This window comes from Athene cunicularia (assembly GCF_003259725.1).
Source record: "Athene cunicularia isolate RWA chromosome 4 unlocalized genomic scaffold, athCun1 chr4_part3, whole genome shotgun sequence".
NCBI classification, from domain to species: Eukaryota; Metazoa; Chordata; class Aves; order Strigiformes; family Strigidae; genus Athene; species Athene cunicularia.
In genome coordinates, this window is record NW_020799100.1 from 18,754,308 (window position 1) to 18,776,283 (window position 21,976).

Genomic DNA, 21,976 nt, shown 5'->3' on the forward strand with positions numbered 1-21,976 from the left:
CCAAAAATGTATTTTCTGATGCTGGATTTATCAGGAAGACAAGTTGTCTTTTCCCTCCTCCAGTGTTACTGACTTCTATTTATCTGCATCAGTAGAACAAAAGCAAGATAAAAAGGAGGAAACATTTCCTTACAGTAAAGGCAGTAACTCAACTCTGAAAGTCAAATCTGAAAAGAAATCTCACGCTCCCTGTGAGTTGAAAGTTCTAGTATATGAACTGTCATGACTTTCTAGTTAACAAGTTATATTCCTAAAAACAGCTTCCTTGTGAGCTGTTTGGGATCAAAAATCTTACAAGCATATTTGATACATACTTCTGTAAGCAGCTATACACAAGAATATATTCCTTTCTAAAAAATCCAATTTTACTCTTGTGCTATTTCTCAGACTTAAAATCAGTGATGAAATGGACAGAAATTATTTGCAACAAACAAAATAAAATGAAGAATATTAGAATGGCATGTTTACAGAGGAAACACCAAACACTCATTTTTCCATTCCAGTTTTTCTGCTCAGTTTTTGTTCCCTGTTTATATTCTCTAGTAGCAGTTCAGTCTTGAAAATATACCATAAATTTTGGCTAATGGGCCAACAGGAAAAAATGTTAAAAAAACATATAGAACCATAGAACACAATAAGCCCCCATTTAAGCATGAAGAACACCAGATTCAGAAGGTAAATATAATACCCAGATACTGTTGCCAAGATCTAGATTAGTCCCATCAGGTAACGTGTATCCTCCAATAAATTGTGAACTATCTATCCTCTGAGGATGAGACAAGATCTCCCACAAATCATAAAATTCAATAAAATTCTTAAAGTGGTTATTCTTGCTAGTAAAGTGAATGATGGGATGTATCTCCACAGCAAAGCTAACACCAGAAAAAAACAAAATAGCTGAAGTGTTATTTAGCAATATGACTGACCTCAGACTTTCATTCCAGAAAAAGCAAATTAAGCCAAGATAGTTGAAACCATTTCTACTCAGTAACAACTCAGAGAAAACCACCCAGTAACAACTCCAAGTCAGAGTCCCAGGCCTGGATTCACTCAAAGTTCTTTCCTGTGGTTAATTCAAACACTGTCCTAAACCAGATGTTTCCAAATAACAGTATGCATACTGTTTGTGGTACAATAAAGCTTCATAATACACACACAGAAACTGGACCTGCGGCCTCTTCCTTAGCGGAAAACATCAACTGCTCTTGGGCAACCAACATGATTTCAACCGCCAAGGTGTCGGCGTGGCAAACAAGAACTGAGAACTTTCCCTAGAGTCTTCATAACTACTCCACTATGATAATAACCTCAGGTTAAAGAATCATCACAATGCCCATAGAATTAATCTTGCTTTGAGACACATGCTAATAAGACAGCATCTCTCAGCTACATACAGGTTAGAATTAGAAAAACGGTTGTAAGAAAGCACCCTCTGGAGATAATAACATGCTCTGAATAATTCAATGTGAAGTTTAGCCTTCATATTCTAAAAATGTGATGTAAACAGCTGAATTTACCAAAAGTCTAAAATAAATCAACCTAAAATCCAGCAAAAGCATCTTAACTTGTGTCCACCAACAGGAAAACTGACCATCAGCATGAAAAATGAAACACACTACAAACAATTTAACTTAAACCCTCCTTAAACAGTTTTTAATTTAGACACAGTTAGCCTAAGCCTTGATTTTTACACATATTTAATTTCTATTTTTTTCTTTTAAAGGGTTTAATTTATTGTTCAGATTCTTGAATATTAAGCTATTAAGCTATGAACAATAATTCAATTTCTTATGCCTATGTAGCAGTGAATTAAATGAACGGTTGATTTTGAATTCAAAATTATTGTTAGGTGCATTACTATTTTTAAAACATGCCTAGGACATTCTACCAACTACTACATCTGTCATTAGACATCAAATTCACAGATACTGAAATAAGACAAAACAAGTACTATCCAAGAAAGAAGCCAATTTGTTCACAGAAATCTCTGGGCCTGCTCACTGCAGGAAAATAGTTTTCAGTTGTCACATGGATTCATAATTTAGAGCACTATCTCAAAATCCTAAGGTGACACTATAAGACTAGTTGCTAGATTTGTTATGCATTCTACCTCCAGAGTCAGAACTTCCACCCTCATTTAACTTTACTGTTACCATTAGAAGAGGCCTACTGTGGATATATGTGGAAAAGCACACTGTAAAATGTAAAATTAAATGAAATCTGTTTTGAAATTCAGCATTATGGCTTTTTAACAAAACAGAAAACCTAGACTAAATTAGTGAAAGTGTGACAGCTGAAACGACAGAGCTTCCAAGAGGGCTAAGCATTATTAAAGTTTTTCCTTATTATGCTCTTAGGCACAATCTGATTAGTTCCAACAGCTGCCCAGCAGGAAAAGCCAACCAATCATTCCACAGTAATATGCACATTAACTTTCGTTTTCAGTTACTTCAGAGACAGGTAGCACACGGCACTAGAGCACAAGCTTGTATCTTTGGATTTATAGCAATACTAAATATTTCAAATGCAAACTACGTCAGAAATTCCTCATCACAATGTAAGTTACTACCTTAAAACCTTTTCTGATGGATAAACTTGTTCCACCCAATAGTATACGAAGAAAAAACAATATGAAGGGGAAAAAAAAAAAAACAACAAACAAATCACTAAGCTTAACTGTTTAAATTAGCCAGGTCTTTGTTAGTCAGTAAGTAACAAAAAAACATTTTATTGGATACCTTGCTATGAAAGTCATTCACCTGTAGCATATGCTATACTGTAACAAATACATAGTTGAACTGCAATATTCAAAATAATTTCTCAAGGACTTCACTCCTAAGAACTCTTTTAATATCTGAACATTACAACAGTAGAGAGGAGACTGGTGGTTTTACCATTTCTTCTAGCCCTATGAATGTTAGATATTTACAATTTCTACACACAGACCTACACCCATTATTTATTGAGACAGTTTTCAAGCTTGAGGGTGAGATTTTCAACCAAACAGAACACTGAATTATAACGCTCATACATCAAATAATGTTAGTTATTATTGAAAGTAATCATTAATATGGAAACATTTAACACCCCCCAGGTTTTAATTCCATAAAAGTAAACTTACTTCTTTAAGAGCCTTGACAGTTCCTTAACATAGGAAAACTTAGGACAAAACCTTCCTTGAGTAGTACAAAGACTTCTGCACTGGGTAGCAGAATAAATTCTGTTTATATCTCCAGCCTTCATTTCTCATCTTAGCTCAAGCTTCATACACTTCAAATATGAACCAAATTAATTTTATTTCTATGTAATCTAATCCAAAAAGCATGCTTATTTGTGAAAAATGTATTTGCAGTTTCTGATTTCCTCCATCAACCTACAAAAAAATATATGCATTTTAAAGTAAAATTAAATAAAGTTTAATTCCTTCATCACTGTATCCAAAACACATTTCAAAGACAGGGCTGTTTTCATACCATAAAAACGTCACCAGTGGACTGATGTAAACAGAAGCTAAAATATGTGCTCATCACATGATATAGTTTCTAAAACTCTGCACATATAACTGAATGCTCAAATTTTAAAATGTACAGTTTTTATAAAATATCTTCAAAACCCAACTGGAGAAACTGCACATATGAAAAAAAATCCAGGTAAGATTATCAGAACCACCACTTTGGAACAACATATCTGTAAACATCAAATTGGCGGAAACTCAGGAATAGTTTGGGAAAATATGATTGTGCTGTTCTTAAAATCTCTCCTAAATATCTGATACCCAGTATTAGAGATAGGTCATTCTCGGGTCAAGTCAGTATGAGTCATATACATCACAGCTATAAGGAAACTGAGGCACAGAAAGCAGAAGTAACTCATTCCCAACTACTCTGCAGACCAGAAACAAAACCACAATGACACAAATCTCTCAGTTAAGTGACCCTTAAGCACAAACTCTACTGGTTTAGATAGAATTACAAAACCAGAACAGGATTTTAAGTCAGTTGCACCCTTTTAGAAAGCTGCATAGGCAGCTTGAAAGAAAACATCACTAATTCTCATACAGCACTGCTCTAAATAACAAAAAACTTTTATTCACATTGCTCTTTATTCCCTCCAAAAGTTAGTAGAAAGAATGATGATAAAACCAATCTTTTATAGAAGTCATAACATGGTAAATACTCATCCTGCCAGACCTATAGCACAGTACTAGCACAAAGACCATTGGAATAGTTTATGTCCTTCCAATTTTTTTATTCAGACTCTGAACAATTTTTTGTTTATTTTTCCATCCTTTATGACTGAAATGCACACAATTTTGCCTGCTAGGACCCCACCCTCACAAGCAATCTGGAACGCAAAAACCAACACAGAAACATAATAGATGCTACTGCTCTTACTGCTGTCTGTTGATGTCAGTGTTTAGCACTTCACAAGAACAACTGGGTTGGCAGAGATAACTATTTGAGACTTTGAAAACAGAGACAAGAAAAGACTGAAAAGATGTAAGTCCAGCAAAGATCATAAAGTCAACACAATACCCTTCAAAATCAGAATAATAAAAAAATAAAAACATCAGAAGCAGACCTTAAAACACACACTAACAATTTTTTTACCTTTACCTTTGTCAAAGATCCAGTTAGGCAGTCAACTCAACTGCCAAGAACTCTGGATGATTCTGGCAGTTGAAAGTTTAAAGTATTCAAATGACAATTTTTTATGAGTAAGAGACAGCTACTGGACTACTTCAGAAGTTAAAAAAATATAAAATTAATGTAAAATCTTAGAGAACTAGGTAATCTGTAAACTGCAAGGAACTGATTCATGTTCTGATACTTTAGAAGCAGAGCAAGTATCTTGGATATTAATCTTGGATTAATATTTCATTTATGTGAAACAATAAAAGGTGTGCAACACTGATGGAAAGCAGGAAAGTTCTCTCAATCTTTTATGCTCTATTTTTAAGACTGAGTTTCAAATTACAGTATTCACACTTTGGTGTTGGCCCTCCATTCAAAGGTCACTTCATCAATGGAAAATACTAATCTATAACTGCCAGAATACTATTTCTGAGGTTACATGGCAAACAGGATGGGGAACAAAACAGAAGCTACTACTTTGTTTATACCTTTAAATGTGCTACAACAAGTGGGTTTTAAAAGCCCCTAATGGAAATGAGGATGAAAATTATATGGCTGGGGTTAAAATGAAGAGGAGAATGTAAACTCAAAGTGAAAAAGCCATAAAATATCCCATTCTGAAAGCACAGAGGAACATCCTGTCTCAAAAAAAAACAAAACAAAAAAACAAAACAAAAAAAACAACCCAGAAAATGTCAATTTGCTTGATAAAGCAAAGAGGAAAAAACTACAATTATTTGACTTCAGAACATCAGCAATAACCAAAGCAATAATACACATCACATTAATAGAGCCAACAATTATAGCACAATGTGAGAAAAACGTATTTCAATGCTGACAGCTGATGACTCAGAATTCATTCCTGTTACCAATGTTTCTTCTTGTTTCTTTAAAATTGTCTGAAATGCTCTTTGCTACATGTCCCTGCTTCAAAAGCTCTACGGGACTTCAGTGTTCAGACCAATTATATTTCTGGGCTAGAGAATATAAATTACTTTGTAATAAACCTTTCTTTCAGGAATAAAAATAACCATACTAATGCAGTCAAGTACCACGATCCATGGCTGACACTTGATTTAAATGTATTCTTTGATAGCTAAAAGAATATAATTTTGGACTTACCTATTTCTGCTCTCTGTACTTCCTCTTGAAAGGAAGAAGAATATTACATAGAGTGTATTTGAGGGAAAAACATCTAGGATTATTTAAATCTCTATCACTAACATCCAATATTAGAAAGCTAAAAGCAAAATAAAAGTTAATAACATATTATTATTGTAAAAGCTTCTTCAATCTTTTGTGTTTTTTATGGCAGCTAAAACCAGGAAAAACTGAAACTAACTCTATTATCAAAACTTAAAAATTGGAAATCTTCATCCTTCCCAAAAACAGAGGTCATAGAAAAGTGAGTTGGACAAAAGAAAAATCTTCAAGTTTTGTGAATATTCTCACAGTTATTTTTTTCTTTTTTTTACTGAACATTTTGAAAATAGTACTTTTTTTTCATCTTCTCAGATGTATATGCGTAAAAGAGAATGATTCATGAATAACTTGGAATTTTTAATAATAATAATTGCAATAATTTTAGGATTTGCATGAAGCCTGCTGGAAGCCTAATTCAAGGTTTCTCCTGATAGTCATCCAAAATACAAGTAGAATATGTATTGATGCATTTACTACAATAACTAAAAGAAGCCAAAAAAAAAAAAGAATCCTCACAAAGTTAATCTGAAACGAGAACTACTATGGACCCAAAGAACTTTTACATTCCATGCAGCAATACAGAGTATGATTAGTCTAACTTCTTCTAGAACTTGTGATAATTATTTTTAATTTATTAAAAAAAATAATGGTCTTTAAATGTAATGTGTTTCATGCTTGGACAGTGATAGCTCGTGCTGCCTGAGCTGCTTGACAGCTCTCTTAAGCAATAAGGTTCTTATTTTGTAATAAACAAATATAGTGAGAAACTTTTAAACTAAGAATATTACCAAAAAGATTAAAAATACTGTTGGATACATTGGTGATGACTACTATATCAAGAAGAAAACCAGTCAGTTTAAGTAACGTAATTAATAAATAAACGGTCTGAAATTCAGAAACCTATGTCTGGTCATTCTTTAAAGATAAAATAGGGGCCAAAGAGAAACATCTTTATTCACAGATACTGACACCGAAAATATAAAAATAATGTACCAGCACAGTGGTGGTAAAATCTCGGGGTATTTTGAAAAGGCTCCTACCTCTTCCCTTTGTGACATATAAAATACAAAGTCTTTAAAGTAGTGTAGATTTTGAGACAGTAGTAAAGATTATGGGTGCAGTATAATTTGTCCTAAGTGCACTGTTAGCAACCTGCCAGAATATATAAAATTGCTAAATATATATATAGTCTAAGCCACAATTATTTCTCCTCCTGCATCTGACAAAAAATTTCCCAGAAGAGGTAATTTGTTAGCACTGTTCTCACCTCTCAGATCTGGGGAAAGATAACAGCCAGAAATCTGAAAGCCATATTTGATTCCTACGTATTCTGCAGGGCCCGGATCTATGCAAAGCAGGTTGGACAGATGGATGTCCAGCAGCACAGGAAAGAGAGACACAAAGACATCAAGTGACTTATCTCACAGAGTCAAAAACAGGCTTCTACACCCCTTGCTGGATAGCTGTAAGATCAGTGTGTGTCCTGCTAGCTACATTTGGTAGCAAACAACTGCTGCCTCGTTGGAAGGACACACAAGTTAGGGAATTAGAAAACCAAAGGCAAATGGGAACATGTGATGAAATTTTAGGCCTCTGAAATTCTTGCAAGTTGTCTGCAAATCATCATCAAGTAAAACCCAGCAGAGATCTCCTGAATTCTTCACTTTTCTCTATCCTTGCACTTTTCATTACACTGTAAAGCATCAATAGCATCTTAATGTATCAGGAAAACACACAGTGATGTCCTCCTTCACCCAGTTACTTTGGTGGCAAATTTGGGGTTCATTTCTACGTACAGTTTTCAAAATTGTTCTGATTTTAAAAACTGTACATATGGGTTAAATAATGATCAGGAGCTGGTTTTATAATTGATGAAATAATTTACTCCTCAAAAGCACTGATAAATTTATTTCATTTCAGACTGCACAGGTATTTTCCAATGACTGAATTTCAATGTTAGACTTGGCTAAAGGAAAGCTAATCATACAGCTGTAAAACTAAAATTTCAATTTAGAATTTTTTACTCACATATATTATTAAATATAGCCCTCAGGAAGAATGTGAAGTATGTTGAGGCACAGTGCACATTTCTGCTATCCTACCTCAAATTCATTTTCCAAGTAGGGACATAGTTATACCCAAGAAATCCATGTGCAACTTTAGCAGCAGCACACTCTGTAGCAATATTCAATTAAAACTGTTGTCTTCCTGCTCACATCTTGTAGAAAGAAAAAAATAGAGAAAGCAAAATCAAATAAAAGTAATAGTTTCTTACCCTCTGAAACTGGGGAGGATTTTATGGCAAGCATAACACAAGGAAATGTTCAAGACTCAAGGCAGCTTCTATTGAAATGAAATGAAGTCTTGAGCAAGTGACCAGTAAAACTCAATCATGGCTTCAGTTTTAACTTTCAGAGGGATCTTCCTAGAGAATTTTATTGATTGTCTGCACTTATAAAATGTGTAGCCAATAATTTTTGAAATTAACTTGTGGAAAAATAAAAAACAACACCTCATCTTCAGTGATCCTTCAGCACTTTTAAAAAGATTTTAACTGTCTACAATCACATGTTTCAGAAACCCCCACGTTTAAAATTCTCTTAAGCCAGACTTATTTTGAGCTACCAGCACTGATGTGTTTCTTTCCTACAAGTAGCTCATAAGATATAGCTATTCAAAACCAATTAAGTATATTAAAAAAAACCCTGTCCTCCAGGTAAGCATGACCAGCGTCTAAACCTATAGGAAAGGGCAAAAAAGTTTTTGGTACTGTTCTTTATGTGAAACCTTCCAAGACCTTCAGAAAGTTCAGTTAATGAGTGACCTTACTTTGAATCTTGTAACACAAAAATGACATATGGAAAACACTATTTCTGTCGTAAACTTACACCTGTAGTCAATTCAGATATTGCTGACATACGAAATTTTGGCAACCTGTAAAGATTTTAAAAGCATTCATAAAAAAACAAAACTAAGTTTGGAAAAATCGGTTGAATGTGAAATATGAGTTTACTGATTTTGAACATGACAGTCAATATTTTTGCTATAAATTTGCCTCAGAGGTGCATTACATTGCCATTGTAAACAGAAATTCACCATTCACATGAGGATAAGCAGTTACACTGAAGTAAGAACACAATACACTTCTCGTAACTTTGCTTGACATTGCATATTTGCAGTTTCAATATCATGCATATATGCAAACCAAACTATAATTTTATTGAGATACATTGGGATTTTGTTACTGCTTTTATTCTGGTTTACTGTTGAGAGCATTATAGATTGTGTAATTGGCGATTTCTCTCCACATAGATGAAATTGATGCTTTTACTCAAGGTATTTTGGGAAAATATTAATTTCTAAGAGTTGTCTTCATTTCAAGAGGACTATGCAAACAAATCCTTAGTGTACTGTTTTCTGAAAGCATCATCATATCTGCGTTAACTAGCATACTGATCTGTGTGGACATCAGCAAAAGATAATATTCATATAAGATAGATGAAGTGAAGATCTCCATTTGACAGATTTGTGCCTTCCAGCTTGAGTCTATCATCCTTCCCACACAGAGACATGCTAAGTTATATATTATTGTTTCATGACAGCTAGTGTGAAAATCAGAGCCTTGAATGCAAAAAGATACACCAACTTGTCCCTCACCCTAACTCACTGAACTTACTGTGCCTGGAAGCAAGACTTTCTCCTCCAGTCTTCAGTCAGTCCCCTAAAGGGATGTCAGGATAATGGAACCTGACAGTTTTACAGTAATAATGCCATAAACCACCCTAAAGGAGCCTTGTTTCAACGAACAAGCAGCAATTACCTTGACTCACTACCACCAGTCAGTAGAGTTTTATCTACTTAAGAGACACTAATTCACAGCTGTAAGAATGCAAATCAGATGTTTTCCCCTTTAAAAATCAGATCCAGGGACTTTTTCCAAACAATGTTCATAAATGACCACTTATCTGTCTGGATCTCTCAAGAGAAACTATTACTGAGCAGTATTTTTATTCTACAACAAAACCTCCTCATAAGGATCATATACTCTCATATTTCTGATAGTAAGAAAAACTGGGGAATGGTAGGGGGACTTTGTAAGAAGGTTGATGTTGAACCTGTTGATCAACATCATAAAATAATGAAAATAGTCTCAAGATGCAAAAATGATGTAAAAGGATTTTGAAGTAAGGGATCTATGTAAAGGGAAGAGATTTTTTTTTTTTAATTCCTTATGTTCCTGAAGTAATTGGAAAACAGCGAGAAGCAAATATATTTCACTAGATGTCCAAGGATAATGACAAATATAAGGGATAAGAATTATACCTAAAATATTTATAATTTCTCCCTCAGACCACCTTCCAAATTCTCCTGTAATTAATAATAGAAAATAAGATTAAAATGCAAGTTATTTGTCCCTTCCATTATTTGCACGGGAGCTTTTCAAGATTTTAGGATGTCACTTAGCACTCATAAGCATCCCTCAAGTTTCTGTATCTCTTTTCATACCTTATTTCAGCTGATGTCATTTTATCCAAGACCCTAAACCTACCTGACCAAGACACGAGAAATGGTAGTAGGGAGCCAGTTAGTTTTCACCTAAACTGAAAGCCAGGTAAACTCTCTATTCCATTCTATTTGAACTATTCCTTATTTTTTCAATATACCTTTGATATCATAAGGAAACTGGTAACAAGAAAATTCCTCACATCTTTGATATTAGGATTTAACATTAAGAACTTTTACAGTTTTCAATATTAACAGCTCTTTCTCTCATCTCTCAAGAACAATATAAGGGGTTACCTAAATATATCCTAGCCTAAGTCATTTAATGTGTTCTTTAGAGCATTAACAAATACTTGCTGTGCACACCCAAATCTTCACTGGATAGGCTCACTGCAGGTTCCTTTTATGAGAAGGTGCAGGGGTAAAAGTTGTGCAGGGTAAGTTAGGTTGGTATAAATGTAAAAACAATACAGAAATGCAGGTGAGGGGATTGTTGCATAAAGTAAGTTCAGAAACAAAGCTATTATCAGGCCTAATTGTATCTATCAGACAAAAGTCTGAATGAAAGGAAAAATCAACCACTTCTGAAAATATATTTACTTTTCAAGAACTGATTTCTAGAGTAAAGGACATTTACTTATGAAGTTAACTCTAAAACTGTTGTGTCAAAGTTATTACTTCATCTGAAACCAACTGAGGTTTCTGGAACAAAAAAGACTCTTTCCCAACCAGAGCTTCACAGAGTCAGCATCTGAAACTACACAACGGTACTAAGGACAACATTAACCAACCCACATAATCATTTGGAGGTGGTATGTATTTGTGAATAGTTTTAGACTCTGCGAGGCTCAATCTTTAAAAGCTTGAGCCTTTTTACTTTATCTGAACTTCCCTATAGCTACAGAGTAACTTTCAAATTTAGCCCTGTTGTACAGCACATTACTACTTCATGTGTAGAATAAAAAAAAATTAAAAAAAACCCACAACATCCATCAAAAAACAAAACCCACATTAAAAAAAAGTCCTAAATTACTTCAAAGTTAGGTGCATCAAGATCTAACAGAAATCTGCAATGGCACTTCAATCTCTACAAATGTGTATTAAAGAAATAAGATTTACAACCAACATCTATTTGTGAGATTGGCCATCTCAGCAAGTAGTATTTGTAAATCTTCAAGGGACTGCTGAAGTTCTTGTCACTTCAGATGGTAATTATCCACGTCTCATGGAAAAGACAAGAGGGAACCACCCATGTGAAAAAACTGAAGCTATGTTATAACATTAAATAAATACACTGATCTAGCAGGAACAGAGAAAGGCAAAGATATTTCCGTTCTGATCTATTCCCCACTGCCACTGTGGACCTAGGAAAAAAAGTACTCAGCATCATTCAAAAGACAGCCTGTCTGTCCTAGAAAACCTCTCTCTTCTAAAGGGCAGCTAAAAGTTACCTTAGAAAGACAACATGTCCAACTCTCCATATTTATTAAATTACAGGCACTAGAGGGTGACCTTAGAGCCTGACTGGAGTGCAACTCCAGAACAAAAAACTTCCTAAATCTATTTTTGAGCTCCCTAAATCTATTACTTTCCCCATCTATGCTGGCACATTAAATGGGAACGAAGACACAGTTCTGTTCACCAAATATATTAAATATAATACATATGAGACATTACAATAAAGATGGAAGTTATCCCATCCTGCAAAGTTATGCAGAATGAAATCCCTATGCTAATAATTCAATTAAGGGACTCTGAAGTAAGAAAAACAAGCCAAAACCTTAGTCTAAGCTACACGTCAGTGGGAGGAAAACAAAAACACACACACAGTTATTAAATGCTTTCTTACCATGCATCTTATTTTCACCTTGTATATAAGCACTGTCAGATCTAGGATTTAACAAAGCTATTATTTCTCAGTTTTAAGTTCAAATACCTAAGTGCTATTGTTACCTGGGACATCAATACATGTATAATTGATTTTTGTTTTAGTGTCAGTGAATCCTGAAATATCTCTGTCCAGATAGCCTTCCTCCACTGACAAGAAAGAAATACTGAAAAGTCATCGTTATCTTATTAAGAAGTCAAGAAAATTCCTATCTGAAGCATGTATTTTCCTGGATAAGTTTGTAGAATGAAAATTCTTGGGATCTTTAATAGCCATCATGTACAATTCAGCCATATGTCCCTTACACAATTACTAGAAAGAGTTCCTAATAAAAAAAGAAATCAGAAAGTGCAAAACCACTTTGCTACTAGTGGGTTACCATAAATTTACAAAGGTCTTTTCATAATGTGAGAGTAATGAAGTTGGAATTTACCTAATCTTATTAATGTATAACTGCAATATTCAATAAAACCTGACAATATTAATAAATGTCTGCTTACATGTAGAAAAAGCTCTATCTTGGCAGTTTTTTCACAGAAGGCAGATGTTAATAACAACCACCTCAGGCTTTCTGTGACCTATTTAAAGGGCCAACACACCACTTCATTGTCCTCTCATGCTGCTGAAGCCTACACAGAAGAATCACCCACATTAATTTCAGTATGATCAGCTGTAGCATGCTCCCTCATTCAAACATGGTTTGAAAGTGAGGGTTGCTGATTCAGCTCCCACTTAAAGGAATGAAAGAATAAAAAAAGGGCAGAAAAGAAAAGTTCAAGCAGCTGATGCTTGGGCCAGCGAAGATGATCTGATGAACATCTGTGTTAAGAAAATGTAAGTCTGTGTCACTGTGATTTCTTCCTTTCTCTTTATATACTGAACCACTCAGATAGTATTGGTGAAACATTAAAACACAAACAGGCCACAGAAAGTTTCATTTATCTTCCTTCACTGTGAGTTTTTGATTATCAAATTTGTACCACTGCTTATGATTATCAACAGTGATTTCATTAATCTCACTTTCTGGTTCCGATTTAACTACAAATCTAGTCTTGCTCTGTAAATTTGATTCAACTACCTTCCTAGCTTTCCTTTTACATAAAACACATCTCCTTCCATCCTTGAATTTCACAATTAGTTTCTTGATCCAGAACTACTGTGAGGCTCAAAAATAACCTAGTTGCAAGAGCAGGCTTGAAATATGGTGAAGATTCATGATCTGCAATCTTCCACGAGTCATGGAATTTATAAACTGTATCAAAAAGAAGGAGAAAGCTTCAATTGAAAGACATCACAAGAGATGATCTACAGTAGCAAGAGGTAACTCTCCTCATCAGAGGCAAGACTGACGTGTTGTGAGACTGAGTAAGAATCTATTTTGTCAGATTACAGAGGTATGAACTGACAGCTACAAAAAGATTATTATATTATTCTAGAAAGAAGGCAGCAGCTGCTTCTGACGATAAGTAAATACAGGAAAATTACTGTAATAGGTAAGAGTAATGGAACTATAGCAGTAGCACCAATCTAAATTCCCCCCAAACTGCAACAGATTAAAGCAACAACCTATTAGCACAAAGGATTAGCTCACAGAATGCTCTGCTCCTGTAAGAGCAGAGTTATACTTTCACTCTGGTTCACTGCTAACTGGGTGTTGTTGCGCCTATGCAACATTTAATGTATGCAGTATACCCACTTAACAAGAAATGTTAAGTAATAATTTAATTTAAAACATGCACTTACATGAAGCCTTTTGGAAGTACACTCCATTACAGTGCTTAGAGCTGGAATTCTATTCAAAACCTGCTCTGAAACAGCTCCCCTTTCTAACATCTAAGAGAACAAAGAAATGTTTCACACTAAAATCTTCACAGTCAAAGCAGAGGCCTGTGACATCTATAAATTCTAAGTGTATTAATCAGGTTATACTAAATATTAGCTTGCCTTGAACTCCTATATAACCATACTAAAATAGTGTAGTCAACAGCAGCATGCAAGTATTTTCAACACTGTGGTGGTATTGTCAGACACAATGTACATTTCATATCAATGTGTAAGCGATGTGAATGCCCTGAAGAGGTGAACAAAGACCTGTAGGTTAAGCTGCCTACCGGGGTTAAACCAGAACATTAGTATTTGTAGATTCATCCTTAATCAGAAATCACTGCTTATTAACTTTTAAATTTAAAATCTGCTCTTGCATCCCACTGTTTTAACATACTACTTCTGTTTATGAATGCCCATCTCTCTTTTTCCCTATCATTCCCAGTTAACACTTTAAGCTGAGCTGAGACAAAATCATTGTTTTTCCACCTGTCCATTTCTTTCTCTTAATTACTTCACTGACTTAGCTGCCCCTTTGACCACCTGATACTATCACTGTTATGTCAACTTTCTAACTAATCTAGACTTGGAGCTATTTCTCATTTTAAATGCATTTTATTTTTAAATCATAAGTCATTAATTCACCCTCATTAGCCTTGTTCACAGTAAACATTGTTTACCATTTGTCATCTGAACTCTTAATGTGATGCTATCCACCGTCAGCTTTGGGCACCTCAGCAGAGAAACACTGCTTTTTATAATGCTGTGCACAACAATTTATTAGGTAACAGCAAGTTGCCTTACATGACTGTTTCCTGGAAACCCTCTGTTCTATGTCGGCAGGCAGGGGGGAAGAAAAGAGCTACATGTAATGTTAAAGCATCACTACTTTTAAATAATTCAGTATTTGTAAACTTCTACCAGAGCCACTCTTGGTCAATTACTAGTGCTATTACATTGGATGTGTGGGAGATATTTGCAAATTTTTAAAACTAATTTTCTAAATAAGAAAACAATTCAGAAGCTATCCAAAAGACACATTTTGATCTTCCTTTAAAACAGAACAAACCAAACCCACAGCTTTCCTTAGAACATCTCTTAGAACTTATCCTCCACAGAACTCCTAAGTCTTACAAGAAGAAATGCAGAGGTTAAGTAAAACTGTTGTCGTCTTAGAGTTCATGCATTTCAGGCAGCATACAGTTGAATCACAGACACATGGAGTTTTGAAGTTACAGTACCATGAATCAGTTACATATAAAGAAATTATTTTCTATTGAGGTACATTTTGAAAAAATGCAGGCAGGTAAAAATTACCTGACTGATAATTTGTGTGACAATTAAAGTGCTCTCTTGTATTAAGTAAATCAAATCCTTTGTTATGAAACTTCCAAGTAATGCTGAACCCAAAATACAACAATACCTTTTCTACAATGTTCCGTTTTCTTCTATTTTAAAACGATTTTTAGAAAGAAGCAGGGGATTACAACAACAGGAAGGTCTGTCTTTCAGTTAAAATACTATAATTACCTACTTTTCAAGACAAAGTGCATACAGCAATCACATGCAACTTTTTCACATACTTTAAGAGCCACAGTAAGGCAAGTGTAACACACTGAGGAAATACTGTAACTACATGAATGTTACCTTCCCAATGAGATACAGAATTGAGAAAAATGTGTTTAAAACCTACAAGGTATTCAGCTGAGTTTGTAGTACGACGTTTATTCCTTTTTAGAAATTGTTATGGCAAACATCTCTTTATCTTCTGGCAAAATAGGCCTGGCTTCACACAGACAATAAGCACATTTCAGCTAAACTTTTTTTGAAAACTGAAATATAACTGAAGAACTTTCTCTTCATTGCACAGCTTGTCAAGTTGCTATTACTTTCTCTAAAATATAGAGCAACACATTTGACTCTGTTGCTGCACACATACTAAAGCTTCAGCCTTTGTGCTTCTAGAAAGTGATTTGCAGATCTTATCATCTCCCACTCCCCTGCAATCCTTCTGGTGTGCCACCCTGCCCATTATCTTCATATCTGGTGCTTTCCAACATTTCCCACAACAGTGTCATATCAGCCCTGCTAGACTCATCCTGTTCGGAACGCATGACAATTTCACGCGCTGCTGTTTCCCCACTTTTCTGTACGCTGGTTATAAAAGGAAGGAAAAGGTCAATGCACATCAGAAGCCGTAAGACATTGGTATCTTCAAAGCGTATACCCCAAACCAGCAGAGGATAACCACATGAGAAGGGCATTTGTGCTCCTGCCACCCTCCCTCCCAGCATTTCAGTGTCAGCCAGGAAAGAGTTTGCAGGCACCACCACTCTTCCATTTTCATCTCCCTGTCCTTCTCTAGTGACAGATGGATCTTTGTATGTGCTACACTCCTTGCCTGCTCACCGGAATCCTTCATTTCTACTACCTTTTTTCCCCTCTTTGTATATGATCACTTTTGGTATTAACATTGTAAAAGCTACCAATGGAATAACATCTGGACATTACTATTCCAAACGGTGTCTGGCTGTCATAAACTGCTGCTCAGTTTTACAGATACTTTCCAAGGTATGTGAAATTGCTGGCTTATTTGAAGGCAATGGATCCATAACTCAAAAAGTACCTGACCAACAGGCATGCAAGAGAAAAATGCAATTACTTTATTTAGGAGATCTGTCTACAGGGCTGTGATTTTACAAATTATTTTGGTTGCGGCACATCTAGCACAAGAATTCAGAACTTTCAATCCATAGTGTTCATACTCATCACCTTTCTTTTCCTTATATGTCAAAGGCAGTTTTTCAGAGACACTTGAATAAACATGCAACTGGTTTTATTTCTGTTTTCACCCTAATTCAAATACAAAATTATTTGAGGGTTTGGGGTTTTTATTTAAATTATTTGCACATCTCCTGGTGAAACCTGTCTCTCTGGAAAACATTCTGATCTCACATTAGATCTTTAGACAAGGCCTGACACCCTACACTACTTTTGGTACAGAGCTGTAGCTTGTATTTTAGATGAGCTCCCACTTGTGTGATACAAATATGCTACCATTCTGCTGATCTGTTACATTCTGTTTCTGAACACACAGTCCAAAAATAAACTCACAAAACAAGACTGCTATTGTGGTGATCTGAACTGTTTGTTGCTCACTCAATCCCAGGGACTCCTGATTTTGCTGTTTTCTATTTTCTTCCTTTTCCTACAATAACAGCACATTTCTCTCAGATATATTAACATTTCTCTATTCAGACCTTGCATTATTTTGCCACATTTTGTCTGTAGCCCTGGATTTTTATTTTCTACTCCTACTGTTATTTACTTAATATACTGTTATTCATTCCCCAGATTCTCATTTAAAAAGTCAAATAAAGAAAACTGCATCTAACTAGATGTTTCTGGTTATCCATCTAAAAAAAAAACCAACACACACATGTAGATCTGTCTGCTCTCAGTATAACCTAGGAATTTAAAAGTTTTAAAGAGCTTACTACAAAGACCTCAAACTTCATAGTAAGTTCTTGAAAAATTTTAAATTCCTAGGCTACACTGAGAACTGACAGACATATGTGGGTTTTTTTCTTAGATATCTAACCAGAAGTGTCCAGTGGGATGCAGTTTTCTGAAAAAGATTTTTATGTCTGTCACGAGTTAGTACCCACACTGCCACAACTACTTCAGGTTGTAAGCAATTTAAAAGAGCTAAAATAAGGCAGCACTTTATTTTTATGATATTGCTAAGAAGTACTAATATCAGTAAATATTAGCTATCAGGTCAATCAAGCAATATACTGGTCATTCCAGTCAGTAATAACAGTGTCAGATTGGGTCCTGAGCAGTTGAACCACCCGATAGTTTCCTACTCTAAATCAAGGGAAGACATATGCAGCTTCCAAGATAATAACCCATCAGTTTCCGGGTAAGTTCCTTTCTTGTTCTAAACCCTCTACTTAACTAAAATCAAATGCAAGTAATCGTTTATTTAGCAATCACACACTTACACACCACAGGTTTACATGTTATTCTTTTGTTCCCTAATTGCAATTCTACTGTTACATGCTAGAAAGAGTAAAAGCAGCAAGAATATGAAATTTCTTCACTTACAAGGCCATTGGCACTGCTATCCTTGTATTCATGCGTACCTTGGCCTTTCCTCTGCCCAGACATGATGCCCACCCAAACATTACAAAGCTGCTTTGAGAAATGGACTCTCTTTCATTCTGGAATAGCTCATCAGCATACAGGTGAGTATCACATCACATAAGCCTCTGTGCTAAGTTCTACCACTCAAATCTAACAGTCATGCAAGAGGGAGACATAAACCCAATTCAAAATACTGTTGCACTTGGCACTGTCATGCTGGTGGCAGTAGGAACACATATTTAATGGTCTAAGACTGTTTATCCAAAGCATACAAACGCTCTCAGTGCTGGTGGAGGGTTCGTGAAGACATGCATGTTTCACCATACTGTTACACAGACAGACATACATATACACAAGCAGCTTTCCACAAAGTGAAGATATGATGCACTAGAAAGCACTCAGGGGTATAGGTTAACATTTCAAGACATGTATATGCAGTGCACAGCTTTTACTTCTGATGGGTTGATGAGGATTGGCAACATTTGTGGGAAGAAACTAACACAGAGTGTAACAGAAGAATGGAAGAAACCCACCTTAAGGAGTTCATAATGTTGAATACCATTCACACCAATGTCCGGATCGACGGCAGATGGGACAGAATAGCGAGAATTAATTGCTGTGTTTTCAGGGATAGAGATGTTAATGACTGTTGAGGGGAAGAGGGGGGCATTGTCATTTATATCCTCTATTAGAAACCTGATCTTGACCAGTCTGAAAACTTCATCAGGCAGAACAGCAACCTCCACCTCATAAAAGCAGCGATTCTCAGTAAAGATGCCAGAGCACAGCTTCTCTCGGTCTATGCGGTTTGCAGTTGTGAATATCTCTCCCGTGTTCTCCTCCACCCGTACTAACGGTACATCCCCGGTCTTATACACAAGCTTGAACTGTAGCGGTGAGGAAAGGGGCACATCTGGGTCCAGCGTTAGGTTAAGATCCTTGAGCAAATTGCCAATGAGGACATTTTCAGGCAGTTCTTCCCGCACGGTATAATTCTTCTCCTGTGCGCCAGATTGAAATACAATACAGGCTAATAAGACTGCCAAGAGGTAGGTTCCAGACAGTAAGTCCATCTCCAGAATGACTAATGAGTATTCGTGTAGAACACCAAGGGTAGCTGGAAAAAGGAAAAGAAAGAAAGATAAATTCTTAAAAATTTACAGAATATTGTGCTCTTAAAGTGATGGAGACATGAAAGAAGTACCTATCCTATAGCAAATAACCTGAGCTGTTTGAAAACCCTATTAGTAAATTGATGCTTGACTTAATCCTTCATAAAATGTATAAAATTTCTTGCGCAATTTTTTACTAAAAACTGTTTATTAAACCCCAAGTTAAGAATCTTAGAACTGGATCAGTGTGAATAAACAAATAAATACAAAAATCTGTATTTCCAGCATGAGACTTTCCTTTGCTCCTTAAGAAAACCCCTTCATTTGAACCCTCTGCCACATTGTCCTCAATTTTTTTATTTCCAAGGAAAGAAGTAGGTAAGAAGTTTGCGAGCAACCATCTGCTGAGAACCAGGTCTTTTCATATTTCTTGCTCAGAGATGGAAAACCAAGAACACTTGTCTTGATTTTCACCCAAGTTTTGCACTGACAAAATTATTTAATATTTGTTGACAGCAAAGAAATCTGGCTACTTTTAATACAGGAACTTAAACTGGCAAGAAAATGTTACCTAGATGGAGTCTGGTGAACATCAGCCAATGACAGTTGAAATCTGTCTAACACAGGGACACTGATACAGCACTCTCTCTCTTTTAAGATGACAAGATCCAATTTGATCTTTGGAAGTAAACTAGATATAGTACTCAATTCACTGCAGTTTGGATTATATGTCTAAAGGGCAGTGCAAAAATTCTAACAGAGAAGAATTTCAAAACGATCAAAGTTTTCAATGTAGAACTAAAGCTAAAAGATGTTTCCTGGCAGGAAGGGTAAACATGTAACCTTCTTAGTTCCCCAACAGCCCACCATACTGCCAGATATTCTCTATTTAGATACTTGTCATTAATCTCCAAGACAGTTGAGATTTTTTTTTCTTTCTTCAATTTTCAGGAAAAAGAAAAAAAAAAAAAAAAAGCCTATGCAGCAATAATTTCTCTTCTGTTAAGTGACAACATTTCATACATCTCTGGAGAATGAACTGTTAAATGTTGTAGAATTTTAAGTCTGGTGATGTCTGCTCATATATGAGCTAAGTACTCTGATACCAACACCTTTAAAGTGAGGTACAGATTTGTTCTGGGATGAAGAAAATAATATTCTGTACATTTCAACGTAGTTTCTGAGTAACAGTACATTCTCCTCTCAATGTCGTTACAACTTCAAGAAAAATGGAAGTTGAACAGGATGATTTACAGGTACTTACAGATGTACCTACAGCCTTCACCTCCAAACCTTTAAAGAAGAAACACACTATTGAACTCCATGTTTAGAACATACCGCTTTGCCTAGTCTTTGCATAATTCTGCTCCAGAATTTAGGATAATCTGGGATAGCATATCTGCAAGGTAGATGTTCAGTGTTCAAGAATTACATTTACAATCATTTTTTTAGTTAATGAAATTTTAGCTCCTACCAGCTTAGCTTCTGTTTCAAATATACATGTACTAAACTCATCTATATTCTTCTTATTGTGCCGTCAAAAATGTAATTTTTTTCCTGCCTTTTCTGATTTTATTCTCCCTGTCACAGCATAGATTGATTTACTCCTGCAGACCAAGTTCCAGTGGCTGAAGAAATTACTGATGCCAGTAATTGTCTTCACCTGTTAGCTACTGCCTTTCAGCAGTACCACTTTCAGGGTAATTTAAATTAAAACATTTGACTTTACAGTCAACAGATTAGGAACAATTAATATTGCTATTTCATTTAAACCCTGCAACCTGCTTTTGACTGGGAGTAAGTAACAGATAAAGAACATTCCAACTAGATCTGCAAAGTGTATCTTTCCACTTCAGCATGATTTAACTGTAAAGCATTTTCTGGCTTTATGATTCTACAAAAGGAACAACATGAAATAAAAATCCAATCCTGCAAGTCTTCACTTATAAAAAAAGGCATTGCTCACTGGAGTAATTCAATTAAACCTGAATGAGATTGCTGACATGGGTGAGAACTGGATATGCAGTTTATGTGACATACTTACCACATTACCTGAAGTATTTTAGTAATTAGCAGATTTATTTGCAGTACTTCAGTAATTCAGTATAAGGCATAACACTAGAAAGGCTTTATAAATCCACTGCAGTATTAAACTCTAAATATGTAAATAAGGAAGTCAACAGCAGATACTGACTGTCATTAATGGTAACACTATGGTAGCAGCATGAGTTTAATGACAGAACTGTGGTGATAGTGTACAAATATATTACTTTGATTATTATGATTTTATTTATTAACTGTCTTGTATTTCTGTAAATACATACCCAGCAATTGTCACCCCACTAAAATAATTGGCCATGTACATTCAACATGCGGAAAACTATTATTTCAGGAAAATGCATTTCTGTATCTGCTATTATTAAAATAAATCTATTTACATTGCTTTAATGCAAAACACCAATAAAAATGTATGGGTTACAAAGAAGAGTTGATATTTAAATGCTCCCCTCAAAACAAAAAAATATCAGAATGGTAGGATGTTCCACGCATACTGGAAAGCACCATTCTCCCACTTTTTCTTCTCTACTAGAAGTTAAACTGAGAAACAACAAAACAGGGGAAAAAAATCTTCAAAGTTTACAGAGTCATATTTTAAACTTACA

At 35.3% G+C, this 21,976-nt stretch overlaps 1 protein-coding gene across 3 annotated transcripts in view; it reads right to left on the bottom strand.

The window, feature by feature from the left end:
* PCDH11X (protocadherin 11 X-linked) overlaps positions 1-21,976 on the bottom strand; it is a 507,269-nt gene that overhangs the window by 437,045 nt on the left and 48,248 nt on the right. For all 3 annotated transcript variants that reach the window (XM_026848512.1, XM_026848511.1, XM_026848513.1), the window contains exon 2: positions 18,735-19,318. In XM_026848512.1, coding sequence (XP_026704313.1) covers positions 18,735-19,274 — 540 coding nt within the window. In that variant the 5' untranslated portion in view covers positions 19,275-19,318. The remainder of the gene's footprint in view (positions 1-18,734; positions 19,319-21,976) is intronic.